This window comes from Crassostrea angulata, chromosome 7 (assembly GCF_025612915.1).
Source record: "Crassostrea angulata isolate pt1a10 chromosome 7, ASM2561291v2, whole genome shotgun sequence".
NCBI lineage: Eukaryota > Metazoa > Mollusca > Bivalvia > Ostreida > Ostreidae > Magallana > Magallana angulata.
The window spans coordinates 46,284,475-46,305,021 of NC_069117.1; the positions used below are offsets into that span (position 1 = coordinate 46,284,475).

The 20,547-nt window shown below is 33.8% G+C and overlaps 2 protein-coding genes across 2 annotated transcripts; both read right to left on the reverse strand.

Annotated features, from left to right (window-relative positions):
* Window positions 1-1,270: 1,270 nt before the first annotated feature.
* On the reverse strand, window positions 1,271-5,551 carry LOC128192328 (uncharacterized). Its single transcript, XM_052864928.1, has 5 exons — window positions 4,877-5,551; window positions 3,462-3,632; window positions 3,213-3,333; window positions 1,687-1,911; window positions 1,271-1,504 (listed from the first exon to the last, which is right to left on the reverse strand). The coding sequence occupies exons 1-5, from the start codon at window positions 5,401-5,403 to the stop codon at window positions 1,289-1,291; spliced, it is 1,260 nt and encodes a 419-aa protein (XP_052720888.1). The 5' UTR covers window positions 5,404-5,551; the 3' UTR covers window positions 1,271-1,288.
* Window positions 5,552-8,721: 3,170 nt separating this feature from the next.
* Window positions 8,722-20,541, reverse strand: LOC128192347 (ras-related protein Rab-30-like). The gene is made up of 5 exons (XM_052864954.1): window positions 20,383-20,541; window positions 18,960-19,052; window positions 17,962-18,045; window positions 16,798-16,981; window positions 8,722-9,873 (listed from the first exon to the last, which is right to left on the reverse strand). Exons 2-5 carry the CDS (start codon window positions 19,044-19,046, stop codon window positions 9,620-9,622), a joined length of 609 nt encoding a protein of 202 aa, XP_052720914.1. The 5' UTR covers window positions 19,047-19,052; window positions 20,383-20,541; the 3' UTR covers window positions 8,722-9,619.
* Between the last annotated feature and the right edge of the window lie 6 nt (window positions 20,542-20,547).

Consider the following 20,547-nt stretch of genomic DNA (forward strand, 5'->3'; position numbering starts at 1 on the left):
CATTTATTTTGGAGACCGTGCCCGATAACAAATAAATTTACATCTAAAATGTTATTTCTATCGGGCACGGTCTCCAATTTAAATGTAAGCGATAAACTAAAATAATATCTAGTGAATATTTTAGTCTCGTTCAACCAGACGCTCGGCTGTCTCCGTAAATCTCCGTCGGAGATTTACGGAGACAGCCGAGCGTCTGGTTGAACGAGACTAGTGAATATTTACACTTAGGCCTGATTGTATTCATCCGCCATTTCTTGATTAAGCAAATTTATTCTTATGCAATGAGTTGTCAATCACCAGGGAGGTAAAGTTGGGTTTTTTGTACACAATTTAGTTGAATAAATGGAAAAAAAAATCTTGTAATACGTTTAATACTTTTAGGAACTTATTTTTTTATGTGCATTTAAAAGGCGGTGCAGCGCGTGAATTTTTGGACGATTGCCAATCCAGACGATCGCTAGAAGGCTGCCGAGCATTAGCTCGACGCCTTAATTATTGCCTTAAATTTTGGTTGCATCGAACCCACAACATAGAAATCCCTAGTTACTGAGTATATAAGTTTAGCTTATGTCTGGTGCTCTAACCACTGAGCCATTTCAGACACAATGAAGTAAGCTGTTTAAATACTATGTGTGACTTTGGCCACGAATTTACTGACTTGTATGATTTTTTCAAAACGTTCAATTGTTGGGATACAAAATGATATTTTTAATGTATAGTGAGTCATCTCTCCACGTTTTTGTTGATTGAAATCGGTTTGTTTTCCATTAGACCTTATTTAGACTATGAAAAAAAAAATGTGGAGCACAGATTCACTCTATAAAAGAAAAGGCCTTGAGGTTCTTAAAATTAACACTATTTGGAGGTTTTGATACATTTACGCCTGTTTGAGTCAACATATTCCAAGTACATTATATATCATTATGTATTAAACATATTTCTGGACCTCCCTGAACCCCCTCTAGATTTGTGAATGTACATAATATAAACAAAACAAAGCACTAAATTAGCCAAGTACATGTACTTGACTGTATACCCCCATAAAAAAAAAACAAAACCCTATTTTTGGGGGAGTAGGGAGTAATTGTTGATAAAAAGATGCCAAAACAAATAATTGTGTTCCTGATGATCCACTCATCAAAATTTGTATTTATCTAATTCACAAACCAAATTAAATAAAAGTTGTCTTGTTGTATAGGTATATAATCTGTAATATATTTCAAAATTTCTGACTTAAAAATAACCCAAGTCAGACGGCACACATACAATCTTCATTTAGATAACTTTATTAATTTTTTGGAGGATCTGGAAATAAATTTTCATATCCAGAAGTCTGCATAAAACCAAGCAGGAAGAACAGATCTATGCATTTGTTACGATCTTCTTCAATCAGATAGTTCAATGGTTCTGTATACCGTATATAACTGATTTCATCATCACATCTACCATCATATGTAATCTTATTCAGATGAGCTTCTTTCGTTTCTAGGTATGTGAAGATAACCTACCACAAAAAAGAAACATGAGACATGCAAAAACATCTAAATATGATTACAATTTTTTCTTCAAAATTTCAAAGTTGTTGAAAAATGGTATCAATTTCTTTTTTCAAACTGTTTGAAATTTTTGTGGTAAAAAATTCCATGGATAAAATTCTTGGCACAGGCGAGTTAAAAATTAATATACCTCTGTCCCCATACATATGCACCCAACAACCATTGTTGGAGCAAAGACTGATGATGATAATTCTAAAAGTAATTTTCCACCATGTTGTCCGAGATCATGAGCATCAACTATTCTCTGTATAAAGTTTCCAACCTTGGGGTCAGTCTCTGAAGAACTATCACTTGAATGTCCAGAGTTCCTCCATTCAAATGGTTTCTTTTCTCCCCAAGATTCTGATTTTTTCGCCTGCAAATCAATTTTCTTTCAAAATTTTTTTTTCTTTAAAGATGTAGTAATACATTCTCCATAGCATTACTATTGCATGTAATCAGGCCTGGAAAACCTTTTTCAAAATTTATGTTACTTTTTGTCCCTGTAGATGACTCGATCATATTTAAAGACCCCACATTCTAACCTTTTACTTTCTTCTGGGGGAGACTAGGTAGTCCTTTACTTAGAAACTGTGTAATCGAAGATTTGTAGCAGAGACAAATATTGCTTCTGCTGGGGTTTGAACCCAGGTCTTCTGTCATGCAAATTTAGCACTCTACCAATTGAGCTACAGGTTTAAACCACTAGTCAATCACTAGCCAGAGCTAGAAGAAATGCCATGTACCTGACTCTACCACATTTTGGAGCACACTTTTTCAAATGTTGTCTCTAATTCAGCAATATCTCATACCTTTTGGCATCTTCATTTACAAAAACAGTTAAACTGTCTTTTAGTTACTACATGTATTTGTAGTATTCAATCCATAATATCACTAAAAAGAAACATCTATTATGCATTTCTAGTTGCATCACTGATGCTAATCTAGACTTTGTAGGTATTTTGTCATTTGACAAAAGACTTGCTTTCCAAATTGTAAAGCAACATCTGAACTTGACTAAAAGTGTAAATCATTTATTTAGACCTATCATTGATGTAAATATACATGTATGTTCTGAAAGTTTTCTCAAAGTATGAAGAACATCTACAAATGTAAGAAATGGCCTGCTCCAAAAACTTAAACATTGCCATTCATCAAGACAATATAAGTCATAAAAACCAAAGGGCCAAATAATTATATACTATGTGAACTGTCAATTTCTTTTTGCATGTATAATAGTTAGACTGGATTTTACCTGCTCCAAAATCTTAAACCGGTTCATATTCTGCAGGTTTTAGTCTTAATACATGTACATGCAATTACATATAAATCTTTTACCTATGTTGAAATTTTCTCTTGCTTATCACTTAGTAAATAAAGGTCAACATCTGAAACTTGACTAGCATTAAATATTCCATGACACATCATCCATTCATCCATGAACATTTGGACAAAAAGGGTCTGAAGATATCTTAAAGTCTGGGAATGAAACCTGCTCTAAAATCTTATACTGCTCTTCAAACTCTTTCCTCATTTTTTATCCAGTAGTTAGAAATCATATTCAATATCTAAGGCCTGATTAGATGAGTGTATACCTAAGATAATCAACTTTATAAGTTGCAGCCTTCATTAACTTTTACATATACGTGTAAATAGACCTGCACAGATGACAAATACCTCTGTAAGCATCAGAAGAACACGCCGCTGGAGTGGATTTGTACATGTGTATCTTATATCTGGACTGCCTGAAACCACTTTTGTCCCTATGATGAACCGCTTCACTACTTTGTTTCCCAGTCTACAATATATATCAGCAAACATCAAGAGTAAATAGATTTTATGATTTTCTAATTTTACAAAAAATTTTCAATTATAATATTTGGGGCCAAGATATTGACTAAAATTCATACATTATGAAGTACTTACTCCGGTTCAAGAAAAAATATCCTAGAAAAGACCATGAACAGTTCTCGCAAGTGTAATTCTTTATCTTGTATTGCAAACCAACACTCGGTCATGCTCGAGTTCATCATTTCTAAAAACTTCTTGTAGTAGTTAAGAAAACTACGCACACTATAGGACCAAACAAAAAACATCCTGTAAAAGAAGAAATAAATCAACTTAATATGTTAGTAGCATAGAAAAGGGATTTTGAATAGGAAGAAATCAAAGGGCCACTTAGTATATGGCATAAAAAATAATTAATATGGCATCATATCCAGTTATTTTTCTACAGCCAAATTAGGTCCCAAATTTGGTCTTTTCCCTTTGCAATATTATATAAAACAGATATTTCCCAAATGAACCTTTGCCCCAATAATTCTTAATGCCAACAGAAAAAACATGCATTTTTTAATTTTATAAAGTAAAAGAAAAGAACTCTAAACACTTACAGTCAATGATAATACAGTGAACAAAAGATGGAATAAGATCAAATCAATTTCATTTTAACATGTTTAAATTGTTACATGTACTTAATAGTTTATTTATAAATATCTTACTTCATTCTTACTAGTTTTTCCCAATATGACTGAAATTTCTGTGACTTTTCCCAATTAAAAGAAGCACAGATCCCCTTTCAAAAACAAAGAATATCAAAATATCAGAATATTAAATTGATTTAATCTACTGAAGATACAGCCAGATCCCAAACTTTGACACTACTTTGGGGCACCTTTAAACTAATAATATACAATTGCTAACAAGTGTCAGCATCAATTCTTTTGAGGTCAGAAGTTTGTCCTCACATTTGAAATAAAAATATTATGGGTATATGCTTATAAATCACTTCCTGAACTTTAGATCTCTATTCTAATTTTTGTTTTTGAGAAGAATTTTTAAGACATTCATCCTACTCCTACTGGTTTATCTCCCTTTCAATTTTGTTTTCCCTTTAACTGCATAACTATCTGACTAATCTTTTAGTTTCACTGTGTATACTGAGGAAATAACAGTTTTTACACACTGTCAGACAATTAACACATCCTTTCATACCCTTGGGAGATTTATATTAAGGTTTAAGTCATTTAATTTTACAGCTTTTGTAAAACTGTTCATCAAAATTACTTGCAGCACTTTAATACTATTAAAGTAATATTTACTTTTACAGGCAGACCAGTTTGACTGCCAGCACTAGATACTACTGGTAGCTCAGTTATTGTTGGAGCACCTGACAAAAGAAAATTCAAGGGGTCATGTTTAAACCCTAGGCTCACACTCAGTGTCTGATTCGTAAATTAATTCAATGTGACTGCAAGTTTGAATCCTGGTCTAGTTGGACATGCTCTCAACCATCATTTATTAATACAACTAACTAAGTAGCTAACTTCTGCAGTGCTTACGCTTTGTTGCGTTGTTCTTTACCAAGTTCATTATCCTCTTCTTCCAATACATCATTTATAAATGCATCGAAGTTGCTTAGAATTTCTCGGACCTTTTTCATACTATCAGCTTGTTTATCTAAACTTTTCGAAGCTTCATTTTCTGGTACCTCAAGAGAAAATGCAAGTCCTCTTTTGCTTAAAACATTCAGACTCGAATAAAAATCTGGCACTGTTTTTTCACACACATGATGTGCCTGAATTGTTTGTGTAAATTCGTCAATAGAAATTGGATTGTCTTCGAAGACTATTCCAAATTTATCAAGCGTTTTTGTGGTCCACTCTGACACAGATGGTACATGTTGCGTACTTTCACGTCTTGCACTGCAGCTTCCAGGTGAATTACTTGAACTTGAGTCTTGATGAAATGATGATGATGATGGTCTTTTCCTTTTGAATTTTGGAGGTTGACATAGATTACGATCATCATCATAATCAAACTCAAAGTCATCGGAGTTATCAACGCAGAAATCATCTTTTGCCGCCATAATGTATTATCAGCATACCGTGCCCGATCCCAATAAGAATAAACGCACCTTTGCGCTCCCCGTCAAAATCAAAATTACAAACATTTTTAATCGAATTCCTGTAAAAGTTTTTAAACGGAATGCATTCTGTAGATTTTTAGTTTTCTAAAGCACTGATTAAAAATATTTCTATTTTATTTTTACATTCTTTTTAAACGATAATTGTTTAAATGAAAATTGTTTATTTCTCTGTTTATAGATGCTATTAAAATGTCTCTTTTTTTATTTTTTTTTTTTTTTTTTTTACAATTTCATTGTTTATATTTTTATTATATTCATTTTAGCTAAAAATCACTATTCATTATATGTTTTTCAGCTGTTTAGCCGCATACATATTCATCCGCCTATTTTGCCCACCTTCTTTATTACAATGTGCTCTAATTAACAATCTAGAGAAAAAAATCCAAAAAAAAAATTCAAAAAGAAATAGACATCTTTAATAACTAAGCCGAATCATCACACACTGAGTTTTGAACGATGACCGAATTGTTTGCATCAAACTATAGCAAGGTAAATCCAATTCAGCGTGAAACTGATTTGAACTTTTTCCACAACATATACCCAGCAATATAACTTGGAGCCATTTTTTAACAAGAGCTTGGACTTTGGGTAGTTGTGTCAAACAAAAACATGACATTTCTTTGCTGGCCACTCGGCCATCATGGCTCTTTGAAATCAACAAGATTTGTCTGGCTCTTGAGCAAAGACTATGCAATCTGTGTATATTTCACTTGAAACCAGAATCATTTTCAACTTGTTCTGACGCAAGAAAAAGATAGTTACATCCTATCGAAAGTCGAAAGTCTTGTTAAAATGGCTCTAAATGAATTTATAAGCCCTTCGTGACAGCAAGGTAATACTGAATTTTTTTCTTCAATGTTTTATGTAGAAATGTACAACCCGTACGTGTTCAACAGGTTGTAGAAAATATACCGTGCACAGCGTCAAATTTTGTCACTATCTTTGTAAACGATGAACCCTCTTTTCCCAAGGACTTACATGCGAACACTTTTTTAGATACATTAAAATCCTGATTTTCAGCAGAAGAATAGAAAGCATGATTGAATGATGATTTCAAAAAAACATTTTCATTCAGTAATTAAATTTATTACCAAGTTTTAGCATAAGGGAAAAAAACAATGGAAATGTTGAGTATTCTTAACAAATCAATATACAGCATACAATAACAGCACCACACTTACATATAATAAATCTGTGTACTCAAGCAAATAGACGATGTTGATTGATTTGGATTTCAGAATCTGCAATCTCAATTGTTTACATATAATTTTATAAGCGGATAATAACTACATGTACCATAAAACAAATGGTTTTAATTCTGCACAAAATATTTAAAAATGCAAATGTAATTCAAAAACAAAAATATCTTAAGAAAATGAATGTAAAAGGCTGGTAATAAAGCTGAAGATATTTGAAAAATACATGTAAATAAAATATAAACGAGGCCCGTGGGCCTCAATGGTCACCTTTACAACAGTGCAGATCTTACTGCGTAACTCATTGTCAGAACAATTTAACAGCAATTACAAATTCTACACAATTAAATGCTTGAAAGTAGCGTAAAAATATTTAACTGCATTTACACTATAATGTTTCACATACTAAACTAGATCAGTGGAAACTTTACAATAATGGGAAAGGCTTGCTTTTTTTGACAATGCATAAATTTTTACATTCATTTGAAACTTATTTAGATTGTTTACTACCAGTACATGTAGTATTGAAGTTACATACATATGATCACCTCCATATCTTATGACAAACAATCTACGAGTATGAGTTGAGTAACTAAGTTGGTACATATAGTATATAAAAAAAAGTTTGGAGAACAGGGTGCTTTATACAGTGCATGCAACTTGGGAACAAAACCTGTTCTCACTACAAAAAGTGACAAATACTTCCAAACCTGAGATGAAACAGCGTGGAAATCAGTTTCTCAATACTGTGTGTAGATACATGTATATGTATTATAGAATTTATTGTAAGTTACTGTTTTACAGATTATGTAAATTTCTTTGACCCAAAACTAAACTATTTTATTAAAAGCTTTTTTCCCTGTAAGTGAAGCACATGGCTCAGTGGTCATGGGCGTTAGGCCGCTAACCGAAAGGTCACTGCTTCAAACCCTGCTGTGGTTACTTGAATGTGTTGTGCACTTAGACAAGGCACTTTATCTAAATTGTCTCAGACCACCAAGCTGAAATTGGGTATGGTCTTATGCTGGGGGTTAACCTGCGATGGACTGGTGTCCCATCCTGGGGGAGTCAATGACTCTCACCTGCTTAGCACCAAAGAAACTGGGGGATAAGCAACGGCCTTATGCGCCTTTATGGCACAGAGAAGGATTTTTTCCCTGTATAAAAATGTTCTATATGACCCTGTACGAAAAAAGAAGACTCAATGTGCCATGGAGAACATAATTTACAGCTCATGAATATCAACTGAAAACCAAGGACTGTTCCAACTACAAATATTTGCATGTTGCCTACAAAAAGTATTTGTCTTGAAAACATAAAAAGTCAGATATTATGCTAGAAAGACAGAAAAATAAAAAAGACACTTGGCACATCAAAACTAAAAACACTTGCTTTGACAGTAAACGTATGTATGTAAATTTAAAGAAAAAGCAATATTTTGAAATACTGATATAAATGGTTTCTTGACTAGAAGACAATAAACAAAAACCCTCATATCATATGATTAACAATGCAAATCACTTCATAATATTTCCTAGAAATAATGAACTATAAATATTTGATAAAATTAAATAAAAATAATCTCGTACAACCCAATACAAAATCAAATAAAAATTTCCTTTATCCAAGACTAAATTTTTAAGAAAATGGCCTTATTACCAGTATTACGATCCTAAGGATTACATATCTCATAGAGGCAAATTTCACCTTGACCCCATGGTGTTACTGACCATGACCTTTTTGTTGATTTAATATTTTTTTTTTATATAGAACCAATTTAATACAAATGACAAAGTATAAGTTGTGGATACACATAGACACAGACAGAATAAATCCCCTTGTTTACAACTTCAACTGGTTTGCCTTAAATTTAATATACACATCATAGGTATATACAAACAAGCCCATTCACACATACATGACTTCTAATGTGTCCATGAGAAAAGCTACAGTCATGCAATAGCATTGTGAAATGATTAACAGGTCAAAATCATTTGCAATTCCTAGTAGAGGAGTGAAGGTGTGTGTGTGTGTGTGTGTGTGTGTGTGTGTGTGTGTGTGTGTGTGTGTGTAAGGGTGGGGGGGGGGGGGTGGGGGTGATGAGATGGGGGTAGAGTAAAATCTATATATATTCAGTTCTTCAAAAATTCCTTACCATTAACATAATGATTGAACACATATCAAATGATGACACAGAATAAATGGCTGTACCAGACAAGAATGATGGCAACAAATGAAAGACAATAATCCATATAAATACCTTTGCACTGCAAAAGATATGGATGTACATGTTAACACATATATTTTATATACGGAGGTAAAGTAACAATTTATATTTTTAAAGCATCAATTTAAAAAACTTAGGAGCATGAATCATATCACATAAAATAATTCAAGTAATAGAATTATTAAAGCTGAACACTGCTCATAAATAGGCACCATCACAGTTACCGGTATATTTAAACCCTTCGATTTCACACCCATTGCACACCTGAAACTTGTGGCCAACATGTAGCATTCCTTACGTGGTCCTAGATTTTGTGCATTTATTTCTTGTTTTATGTACATATTTTGTTCGTAAATAATGTATTGACCTCTTTATTTGAAGTTATTATTCTCCTGGAATGGAAAAAGTGCATAAAAATTTGATAATTTCACCACGGCAGAGTGACACAGTGACGCAAGATTTCCGTCCACACAGGTGAGACCTCTGATCAGAATACTTTGAACTGTTAAGAGATCAGCAGCTTATATAGGGGTTCTATAGGGATAGCAGCTATGAAAGGTAAATATGGCGGACAATGCCTTTTACGAGCAGTGTTCAGCTTTAAACATGTCATCTCCTAAACACAGATCCATTCATGATTGCAGTTCTGACATCTAATTCTGAGAGCCTTGCAAAAATTGTAATTGTCATTTGAAAAGTATGTGCATCAGCTAAAACAAAGATGTGTACATTCTTAGAATCTGAGACAGGTTGAACAGCTTGAGATTGTAGAGGTGTTATGAGCCTTGAAATTGACCCCCTTGTCAGTTTCCAATGCCTGCTGATGAGCCTGCTTCGTCAGTTCTGTGGCAATGTCATAAAACAAAGCATCCACATTTTCTGCTTCTTTTGCAGAGGTCTCAATGAATTTCATCTCATAGCGTTTGGCAAACTGTTCTCCAATATGTGATGGAATCTCTCTTCTGTTTATCTGATCTATTTTATTTCCTGCAAAGCAAATAGTTCAAATCAGTTGGCTTAAATGATTTAAAACAAGACATGTTTGTGAAACACTTATGCCCCCCTCCCTTGGAAACATCCACAAAGAAAATGAACGTAAACTGCAAATATTTGGAATTTTGCTAAGTCCAAGGGTCATAACTCTGTCAAAAATTGCTCTATCATACCCAAATCAAATTGACCTCTATATTATTAAGATAAACCTGTATACTAAATTTCATATCAATTTGTGCACCCTCTGCAAAGAAAATGAGCGGAAACTGCAAATAACTGGAATTTTTCTACGTCCAAGAGCCATAACCCTGTCAAACATAGGTAATCACAGATTACAAAGCTCACCGAGACGAGACATCACCCTTATGAGACTTCACCTTTATGAGACCACCTTTATCATATTAAATGAAAATCATACTTTATGATCTTGGATATTCATGGATTCTGTTTTGACACAATATTGTATATCACCTGTTAAAAAATTGTATGATAATCATATGTTCATATGTTAATCAATACAATAATATAAAATTAAATATTGCATCCTATCATATTTACAACATATATCATATAATACACAATGATGAGATATGATATTGTAACGTATGATATGACATTGTATTGTGTTATATGTTATTGTATTTGATCACATAATACAATATTTACACTTGCAAATGTTTTCCCTTATATAACACTGTTTGAGCAATCCGCTGTTATTTCTGCATAACATCATTATGGGTCAAGAGGTCAAAGTAGCGCATGAATAATATAGGTCACTACTTTTTCTATGTACACAAACTAATCGACTTGTGCTGAAACACACCTATTAGATTGTTCCGGTATCGATGTTTATGATAAATGGACGATGGATGTGAGAGGAATAAATGGTCTGAACTCGTGATGAGTTTTCCATCTTTTTATTTCATAACCGGAAACTAAACTAAAACTACTAAATACGGAACCAACATGGTCGAACATTATCGATCCGGAATTCTGGTCAGACTATCATATTACAGATATGGTACATCCCCGCCGTGCGAAAAAAAAATTGGAGAATTTTTTCAAACAACATCAAAGACCAGAATTCCAAAATCAAGAAATGACATAAATGATAAAGAACAAGGGAATCTCAACAATAGGTGAAATATGGACATCCGATGAAAGTACATTGTCACAAAAATAATAATTCCATTGTTATTAATACTAGTATTCCATGGTAGTCAACCTGAAGAAATGGACATTCTATAGTAATGAAATCAGAATTGAATAAAATGTACGAAACATGTATACACCATTCATTGGGCCCATCAAACACTCTCACATTTACACAACATGATATTCAAATCAGAGTGCATTAAGAAGAAAACTAATCTGCAAATGCCAAGTAAACAATGTAGATACAATTAAGTAAATTGCAATTGTGTAACACACTGACATTTTGTTGCAGTAGTGACTATTTTGGAAAAAGCTAGAATTCATGGAAAAAGTAAACATTGCACATTGGTGATTTTCTGAAAAAGCTTAAGTTTCAGCAATAGCAAAGTACTGTACTTACAGTGCTATATTATAAAAATGAAAAATGGTTTTGAATATGTATCAAAATGAAAAGACACAAGTTGAAAATACAATGTATAATCTCAAGATAAAACAGTCTATGTTCTACATGCGGAATCCTCCTCGTGGGATGTGGCAGTCCTGGTTGCGAGAGTTAAGCTGACGAAGGTCGTCTACTTGGGTAGAGAGCAACTCAATCTTCCTAACGAGGTCGTCAATGGAGGGCTGTGTGGCAGCAGCAGCCAAAGGTATGGTAGTACAAGTCTCTGGGGCAGCAGTGGGCTGCAACAGCTCTGGAGGGTCAGATTTCCTGTAACCACTTGCGGCGCCAGACAGGGCGGATTCAAAAGCCTGGGCCAAATCGATAGGTCGGCCTGCCCGAACGAAAAACGCCAGCTGGTCTGGGAGGCCCGCGATGAAACGATGCATGATGTCTCTGTCAGCAACCTCTAATCTTGTTCCCAGATCTACCACTGTGGCATAGAAGTCCTCAATGCGTTGGTTTGGTTGCAATCTTAATGAGTGGAACTTCTCAACGTCAATGTGGAAACAACGGTTGTTGTTATACTGTGCCAGGAAAGCTGCACGCAAATTATTCCAATTATACTTTACAGTGTCGGCCAGTCGTTGGTACCAGGACAAAGCCGGTCCTTGTAGATGTAGGTGAAAAGCAGCACACTTACGGTCTGTCGATGTTACTTTAATGCCGTGAAGGATCAAGTAACTGTCCAGTTCGTCGAGGAACTTCTGGGGGTCTTCGTGTGCATGGCCGGAAAATCTCGTAATATGGATTTTCTGTGAATCCATCATAGACGGCTTTGCTGAAATAACGGGTGTAGATTAACAGTTAATGATTCTCCACCATGTTCCGGTATCGATGTTTATGATAAATGGACGATGGATGTGAGAGGAATAAATGGTCTGAACTCGTGATGAGTTTTCCATCTTTTTATTTCATAACCGGAAACTAAACTAAAACTACTAAATACGGAACCAACATGGTCGAACATTATCGATCCGGAATTCTGGTCAGACTATCATATTACAGATATGGTACAAGATATCGTAATGAAAACATAATTTAGGCATAAAAAATAAACGTACATGTATTTGAATTTTGTTATACGAAGTTTTATTCATTCATTCTCATAAAAAAAACCATTAATCGCGGGGATAAATGATTCATGTTAGATAACACGTTAGGCATGTAAACATAATGTTTATGGTTCGACGAGGCGTTCTTGAAAATTACAATCGTAATTTGTCAAAGGAGTTAATTCAGTTAAAATTCATTTCTGATTTTATTACAAGCCTCAGTCAAAATTGCAAACGCAAAATTACAGACCTTTCGTGTGTAGCATTCACGGATCACGGTCAAATTTTAAAACTCCTTGTGTTTTCTGTCCGATTTGTTCCGTAAAAAATTCATCAAAGTTAACCTGCTTTCCTCTATAATGTCGGAGGAAATCATTAGGCTATTGAATCTGATTCTGCGATAGATTTCCCCCTGAAAATGCCTAATTATATACTCTTACTCAACTTTCAATCGCCTGTTTTTAAATTTCTAACCGCTCTGCGACTTCAACACAGGTGGTACTATTCCGCCAAGCTTCAATCAGGTTTTTCAATTGTACAAGTGAATTTTCTTTTCTGTTTCCCTTTTTAATGATAAAAAAGTGTTGTCTCCTCAAAAGTAGTGTCATATTCATTTATCACAATAATCAAATGCTTGCAACATTGTTGCACTATTTTTTGTTACGTCATTTTAATCGAAGCGGCTTTCTAGGTCATCACAAAAGAGGAAGTATGGAGCATTGTTAGTGTTATAATTTGCAACAAATGTAAATATAAGAAATAAGGTATCATTTTTGGATGTCTATCGGGATATAGATACGGGTTGGTACGTGATCAAATCTTCCATAAAGCCCTTCGGGCTTTATGGGATTTGATCACGTGACCAACCCGTACCTATATCCCGATAGACATCCAAAAATGATACCTTATTTCTTAAATATCATAATATATAAAACAATATAGTATTATATTACAATATCATATTACATCATAACATTAAAACATATGATATTATATTGTATAATATAGTATGATATTGTATGAAACTGTATCATTTTTGAAACATAATATGATATTGTATCATATGATACAATATAATTTGATACAACATTGTATCATATCAAATGATACAATATTATGTGATAAAGTAAAATATATAATACAACATTATATTATACATATTGTATCATATGATACAATAATATATTTTACAATATCATACAATACAATTTCATTTGATGTGATAATATATCATATTATAAACCAATATCATATTATACAATATATATCGTATGATACAATATTCTATAATATTACAGTATCATATTATACAATTTCATGTGATATCATTCTATATTACAGAAACTAATATCATATTATACAATATCGTATGATACAACATTATAGAATATACAATATAGTATCATAGGATACAATATTATATTTTGCAATATCTTATGTAATAGTATCATGTGATCAAATAATAAATTAATAATACAATATATTATGATACAATTTTGTATCATAATATACAATACTATACATAACAATATCATGTTACAATATCATAACATAAAATATCCAAAAAATTGATACAATATCATATCGTATCATATAACTTTTTATAATATTACATATGATATTATATTGTATCATATTAAACAATATTGTTTCATACCATACAATACTATATCATAGGAATCATGTTTTATCATTTATCAACAAACACATCTATCTATCGAGCAGGTTTGAGTGAAGTAGGAGATATCTTTAGCATCCTTGATATGGAGAGCAGGCTCTGCATCTGAAACAACCTCTGCGTTTCATTTATAAAATAGTTAAATCAACTATGCAAGCTATCATCTATAAAACATGTGACCTGTTCCAAAAAAACTAAACCTCATTCAGCATCCGAAACCTATGGCTCAGATTCAGCATTCAAGCCTGTCAGGTGCATCAGTATACATAAGACGCATCTCCATGCAAGTTTGGTGAAGTTCAGACCAGTAATAACTAGGATATCATCATCAGAGGGTCCATTGCAATTAATACCTTAACCTGCTCCAGCATCCGCAACCTATGGCTCAGATTCAACATTCATGCCTGTCAGGTGCATCTGTATCATAAGACACACCATTTATTCAAGTTTGGTAAAGTTAGGACCTGTAATAACTAAGATATATTTTTTAACATCCTTGATAATGGAGATCAAGCTCTGCATCTTAAGCTTCCTCTGTGATTCATTCATATTACAGTTTAATCAACTATGCACGTTTGAAATAGTACTATTACCTAATAAACATGTGACCTGTTCCAAAAAGCTAAACCATATCCAGCATCTGAAACCTATGGCTCAGACTCAGCATTCAAGCCCGTCAGGTGCATCAGTATCATAAGATGCACCATCCATGGAAGTCTGGTGTAGTTAGTACAAGTAATAACTAAGATATAATCATCAGAGGGCACCTGTTTCAAAAACTTTAACCAGCTCTAAAAACCTTAACCTCCTCCAGTATCCGAAACCTATGGCTCAGATTCAGCATTCAAGCCTGTCTGGTGCATCAGTATCATAAGACGCACCATCCATGGAAGTCTAGTGAAGTAAGGACAAGTAGTAACTAAGATATAATCATCAGAGGGCACCTGCAACAAAAACTTTAACCAGCTCTAAAAACCTTAACCTCCTTCAGCATCTGTAACCTATAGCTCAGATTCAGCATCCAAGCCTGCCTGGTGCATCAGTATCATAATACACACCATCAATGCAAGTTTGGTGAAGTACGGACCAGCAGTAACTTAAATATTGCTATCAAAGGGCACCTGCAACAAAAACTTTAACCTGCTCCAAAACCCTTAACCTCCTCCAGCATCCGAAACCTATAGCTCAGATTCAGCACTCAAGCCTGTCTGGTGCATCAGTATCATAAGACACACCATCCATGCAAGTTTGGTGAAGTACGGACCTGCAGTAACTTAGATATTGCTATCAAAGGGCACCTACAACAAAAACTTTAACCTGGTCCAACGACCTTAACCTCCTCCAGCATCTGAAATTTAGGACTCAAATTCAGCATCCAAGTCTTTCATGTCCATAAGTAGGTCCAGATGCATCATCCATGCAAGTTTGGTGAAGATAGGACAAGTAATAGCTTAGATACAGGACCTGCAACAAAAACTTTAACCAGGTCCAGACGCCAATGCCGACGCCGAGGGTATAGCATAAGCTCCCCCTGACTTCGTCTCGGTGAGCTAAAAATTGCTCAATCGTACCAAATGTTGAACTTGACCTAGATAATACATGTATCATGATAAACCTGTATACCAAATTTCATTTCAATATGTTCATCCCCTGAAAATAAGCGGAAACTGCAAATAACTGGAATTTTTTAATGTCCAAGGGCCATAACTCTATCGAAAATGGCTTGATCGTACCCAATATCAAACTTGACCTAGATAATATCATGATTAACCTGTATACCAAATTTCATTTCAATATGTTCATCCCCTGCAGAGAAAATGAGCGGAAACTGCAAATAACTGGAATTTTTCAACGTCCAAGGGCCATAACTCTGTCGAAAATGGCTCGATCGTACCCAATATCGAACTTGACCTAGATATTATCATTAAAATCAATTACATGGCCTAGTATTATTACTTGCTCATAACAAAAAATATTTTGAAAACATCAATGCCCCTCTCCCCAAAGATATCACCTTCGCTAGCTAAGGGTTTACAATCCGCTCCTCTTCTATATACAAGAGGGGCTGAGTAAGTCATAAAACCTTTGCTATTGAAAGTGCTGAGATATATGCATGAATATTAATCTGACATTAATCCTTGTGACTTTTCAATCTGAAAACCAAGCCTGTGGATTAATATTTGTGAATTAATTTCAAGCAAATAGTACTGAAGCTACTAACTAATAGAGTTGAAACCTGGGCAAGTCCTGTTTTACAGCATGAATGCATCTTTAACAAATGGTTGTAGAGAGGACACCAATGAACCCCCTTCACATTTTTTCAGATATTAAATCTTGAAAATAAGTCTGTACCTACGCAGTTCGACAGTTGTTCTGAGTGATTAAAAAGGCATGCATGGTCCTGTTCTTGCATGCATACTTTTCAAGCAAAATGACAAGTAGGACTTTGTATTTATTGCTTTTATATCTTTTGGCAACATTTTTGGCCTGTTTCGGGCAGATACAAGCCAGTTCAAAAATGTTTATACATTCTTATCCTCAAATGTACAAGATGGCTGCACATTCCCCTTAACTTCATGGCGAAAACTTACCCACTAGATAGCTGAACACTTTTGTATTGGCATACTTTTCTATTTCCTGTATCCAGTGGGGAATATTGTCAAAGGAAAGTTGACTACAAACATCATACACTAAGATAAGAGCGTTGGCTGAATGGTAGTAACTTTGTGTAATGGACCGAAATCTTTCTTGTCCAGCAGTGTCCCAGATCTGTAACTGATGGAAAATGAACAATTTGATTATCGGGTAAGTATATTATAATGCCAAAGAAATTTAATAATATACAGAATATGAACACAAGGTCATTTAATTTCTTCACTCTGTTTTTAATTATATCCTCTTAATTTATTTACATTATTATTTTTAAAATTGTAGACTGATTTTAACTTTGCTAAATGATGGTATACCATCGTTGGTGACCCACGTGTGATTCACATCGATTCTCTCCATGAGGACACCGTGTGGACTCAAGACCGTGGTTTGCGACAATGATGGTATACATGTACACAGTTTCATGATAAATTTAAACATAAAATGCATTGACTGGAATTTTAACAAATAAATCACCCATGTGGACAAACAAGTTACCACAGTCCATTTTCAGAATCAAAAAGAATGTACTATAATGTGAGCTCCAAATAGTACCATAGTACTGTGGTTTTATCAATATTCGTTGAACACCAATTTTCGTGGATTTCGTTGTTAAGTTTATCCATGAAATTAAATGTTCATTGAAGTGCAATTTGTATTAATAATTTGTATTGATAGGGTCATTGGCCACGAATTTACGTATCCTTGAAACTGTGATTTTCATTTTATCCACAAAAATTGATACTCTTGAATATTAATGAAACCACAGTACATAGCTAGTACACAATAAGCCCATCTAGTTTCATGCAGTAACAATAAGCACCTGTGTATCTTGTGTTATCAATAAATATAAACCAGAATCATTTTTAGAGAATTTATCTTTATACCAGTCAAATCAGCAGGTCGAGGCTAGTTGGCAGTCTCAGCATCAATAAACTAATTTAACAGTTTAACAGAGTTTCCCTTTTTTTAAAGTCAATTCTTAGGAATCTTTAAATTGTAATTCAGCCATGCAAACTATCTGTATGAATTTTTATGCAGTGCTTTTAGCCTTTGTCTTTATTTACTTGGCTTGCCTATATATTGCACCTGCATTAATTTGGTACCTTTATTTTTTCTCCATTAACTTCCACACTTTTAATCATGAAGTCCACACCAATTGTAGCCCCTTGTCCAGGTGGAAACAAGCCCTGAAAAATTACATCAAATTATACAAACATGGGCCAATCAAACATTTAATTTTTGTATGACCATGTTCTTGCATGCAAGTGAAATCAAATCTTTGTCTAAATGTTGCAGGCAAGAAACTATGTACATGTAATATAAATCAATGTGATACTCATACTAGGGATAGTCTCTATATGTTAGATGATAGATAATTAAAGTAAATTAAAAAAAAAATCTTTCACAACAATTTTAAGTATCTACCGGTAAATCAATGTTGTCAACAATAATGTTGCTCAAACTACCGGTTAGTGGTACATAGAATGAAAGAAAAAATAGAGAGTTTATGCACAGCAAAGCTCATTATAGAACTAGGAAACTTTCAAACAAACCCTCCTGAAATTGCTGGCACAGCAAGAGAAATGTTTTAAATGTATTGACCAACTTATTAGATCTTTAGGGACTGAAACTCATGATTATGCATCAACTGCATTGAGTTAGTGGGCAAAATTCCCGAATAGGGGCAATCGAATTCACTTGAATACATTGTCGCAAACGGTATTCATGGCCAATATGTACAATCCTCTCCCATCTGAAGAGAGCTATGGACCCCCAGGACTGTGGCTTGTGACAGTGACTTGAATTTAGGTGTCAAAAATTCATTTTGACAGTAATATACCGAATTACTTTGCAAATAGTCAATTAAGTGAATTTTTTATTGGATTAACCTGTCTTTTATTTAGTATAAGGATAATGTATGCAATTACATAGAACTGGGGTGGGTGGTGGGGGGTGGGTGGTGGGGGGTGTGTGTGAAAATTTTACAACTATACCTTAAAGACTACTTCTTTAACAAGAATATAAAGTTAAAGAATTCTTCATTCTTAGACTATCATGTATGCTGATGTTAATGCATATGATATTTTATGCTCTATTTTACCTGAGTAAACCTTCTGACCAAACACGTCTTTCCAACCCCTGCTTCTCCAATCAACACAACCTTGAACAAATACTTGTAGTCATCCATCTTCACCTGTATTATATACACAGATAGTTGTCAATAAAATCTGAATCGATAACAATCAGAGACAATTACCGGTATAACATGTAACAAGCATTTTTGTAACAAACAGGAAGAATAATACCAAATGTGTATTGTGTATGAATGGACCCTGGGGCTGCACAGTTTATATAATGATTAGCAGATTAGCCAAATGATCTGTTAGACATTTACCCTAAAACCATAAATTGGTCACATTCACTCACACACAGTTCTTATACAAAATCTATAGACACTCATTTATCGGTATATCTCTAGTGTTCTTAATGGCGTTAATGTCCTCTCACATTAAACATGACTGGGTTAGAGTATTATGAACTGAGTTATTTAGAAGAGGAGACATTAAATTTAAGTACCAGTATCTTAATTTAACTGGTTAGTTTGAATCTATGCACTATAACTCAAAATTACATGCAGACCTATTGTAATTACCTTTGGAATAAAAATCTGTTTTGCTGCATAATTAGGGAATAAATATCAAGTCAAGTTATTCAGATTTTTTTTATCAAATACACTTGATTGTAGACTGTTAAACATGAATCAGCTGTTGATTATTTTATACTTACAATACATAAAAAATAAATGGTTACTGTCTTGAAATATAAGCTATATGAGAGAATTATAGGCAAGAAAAGGTGACAGAGGGCAAGGCTTGCTGTTGCTGGGCCCTCTTCACTTTTTGACCCGAGTCCAAATATCATTTATAATTCAAGACAGTTAATTATCATGTTTATCATGCAACATAACATCACATTTTGCGCCTCAAACAAGCTGATTATTTTTATTTCAACAAATTTTGTTGCATCTCTGTAGTTGAAACCATGCATGACCCCATGGCGAAAACAAATTAAGCAAAAAAGATGGCGTCACAATGCATTTGAACCTCAGTTAAATGCATGAGGCTATATTGGGGCATTGACCGAATATAGCTTTGGTTTATTGGGTTAATACCTTTATTCAGTCAATGCAAGGGGTTACTAATTACATGTAGTTGCAGGATAAAATGAAATCTGTAGAGAGCATGGTCTTTTCTTTTTTTCAAAACTGGTTGTCTGCTGGGTAGAATTGCCATCAAGATTTAAATGATAGAGCCATGTTTATACAGCTGCATTAAACAGTTAATGGAAAGACTATAAACTTGAAAATGATGATATTTATATATATGCAACTGTGCTCATATAAATTGTACTTGCAATTAGAAAATATAGAAAAATTATAATCTACGTCAATATAAATAAATGTGTAAATTACAGGAATACTTGACCATCAATCTAAACTATGTTATTTGTCTCTACTCTCTAACCTTTCATAGTATATGCTTTCACTGTTCTCTTCTGTTCATTCCGGGAAAATAATATTCTGGAATGGTTTTAAGTATTAGATAAAACCGGAAAATGATTGCGTATTAATACCGTTTGTTTTGTTTACATATAAGACTTATTAAAAGGCATTTGAGTGCTGTATGAAT

Coding starts and splice junctions, on each gene's coding strand:
- LOC128192328 (XM_052864928.1), bottom strand. CDS start 5,403: ATGGCGGCAAAAGATGATTTCTGCGTTGATAACTCCGATGACTTTGAG. Junction 3,633..4,876: donor AAAGAACAACGCAACAAAGC/GTAAGCACTGCA, acceptor CTTCTTTTACAG/GATGTTTTTTGTTTGGTCCT. Junction 3,334..3,461: donor ATATTTTTTCTTGAACCGGA/GTAAGTACTTCA, acceptor TATATATTGTAG/ACTGGGAAACAAAGTAGTGA.
- LOC128192347 (XM_052864954.1), bottom strand. CDS start 19,046: ATGGATGACTACAAGTATTTGTTCAAGGTTGTGTTGATTGGAGAAGCA. Junction 18,046..18,959: donor TGGTCAGAAGGTTTACTCAG/GTAAAATAGAGC, acceptor GTAATTTTTCAG/GGCTTGTTTCCACCTGGACA. Junction 9,874..16,797: donor AGTGTTCAGCTATCTAGTGG/GTAAGTTTTCGC, acceptor TTTGCTTTGCAG/GAAATAAAATAGATCAGATA.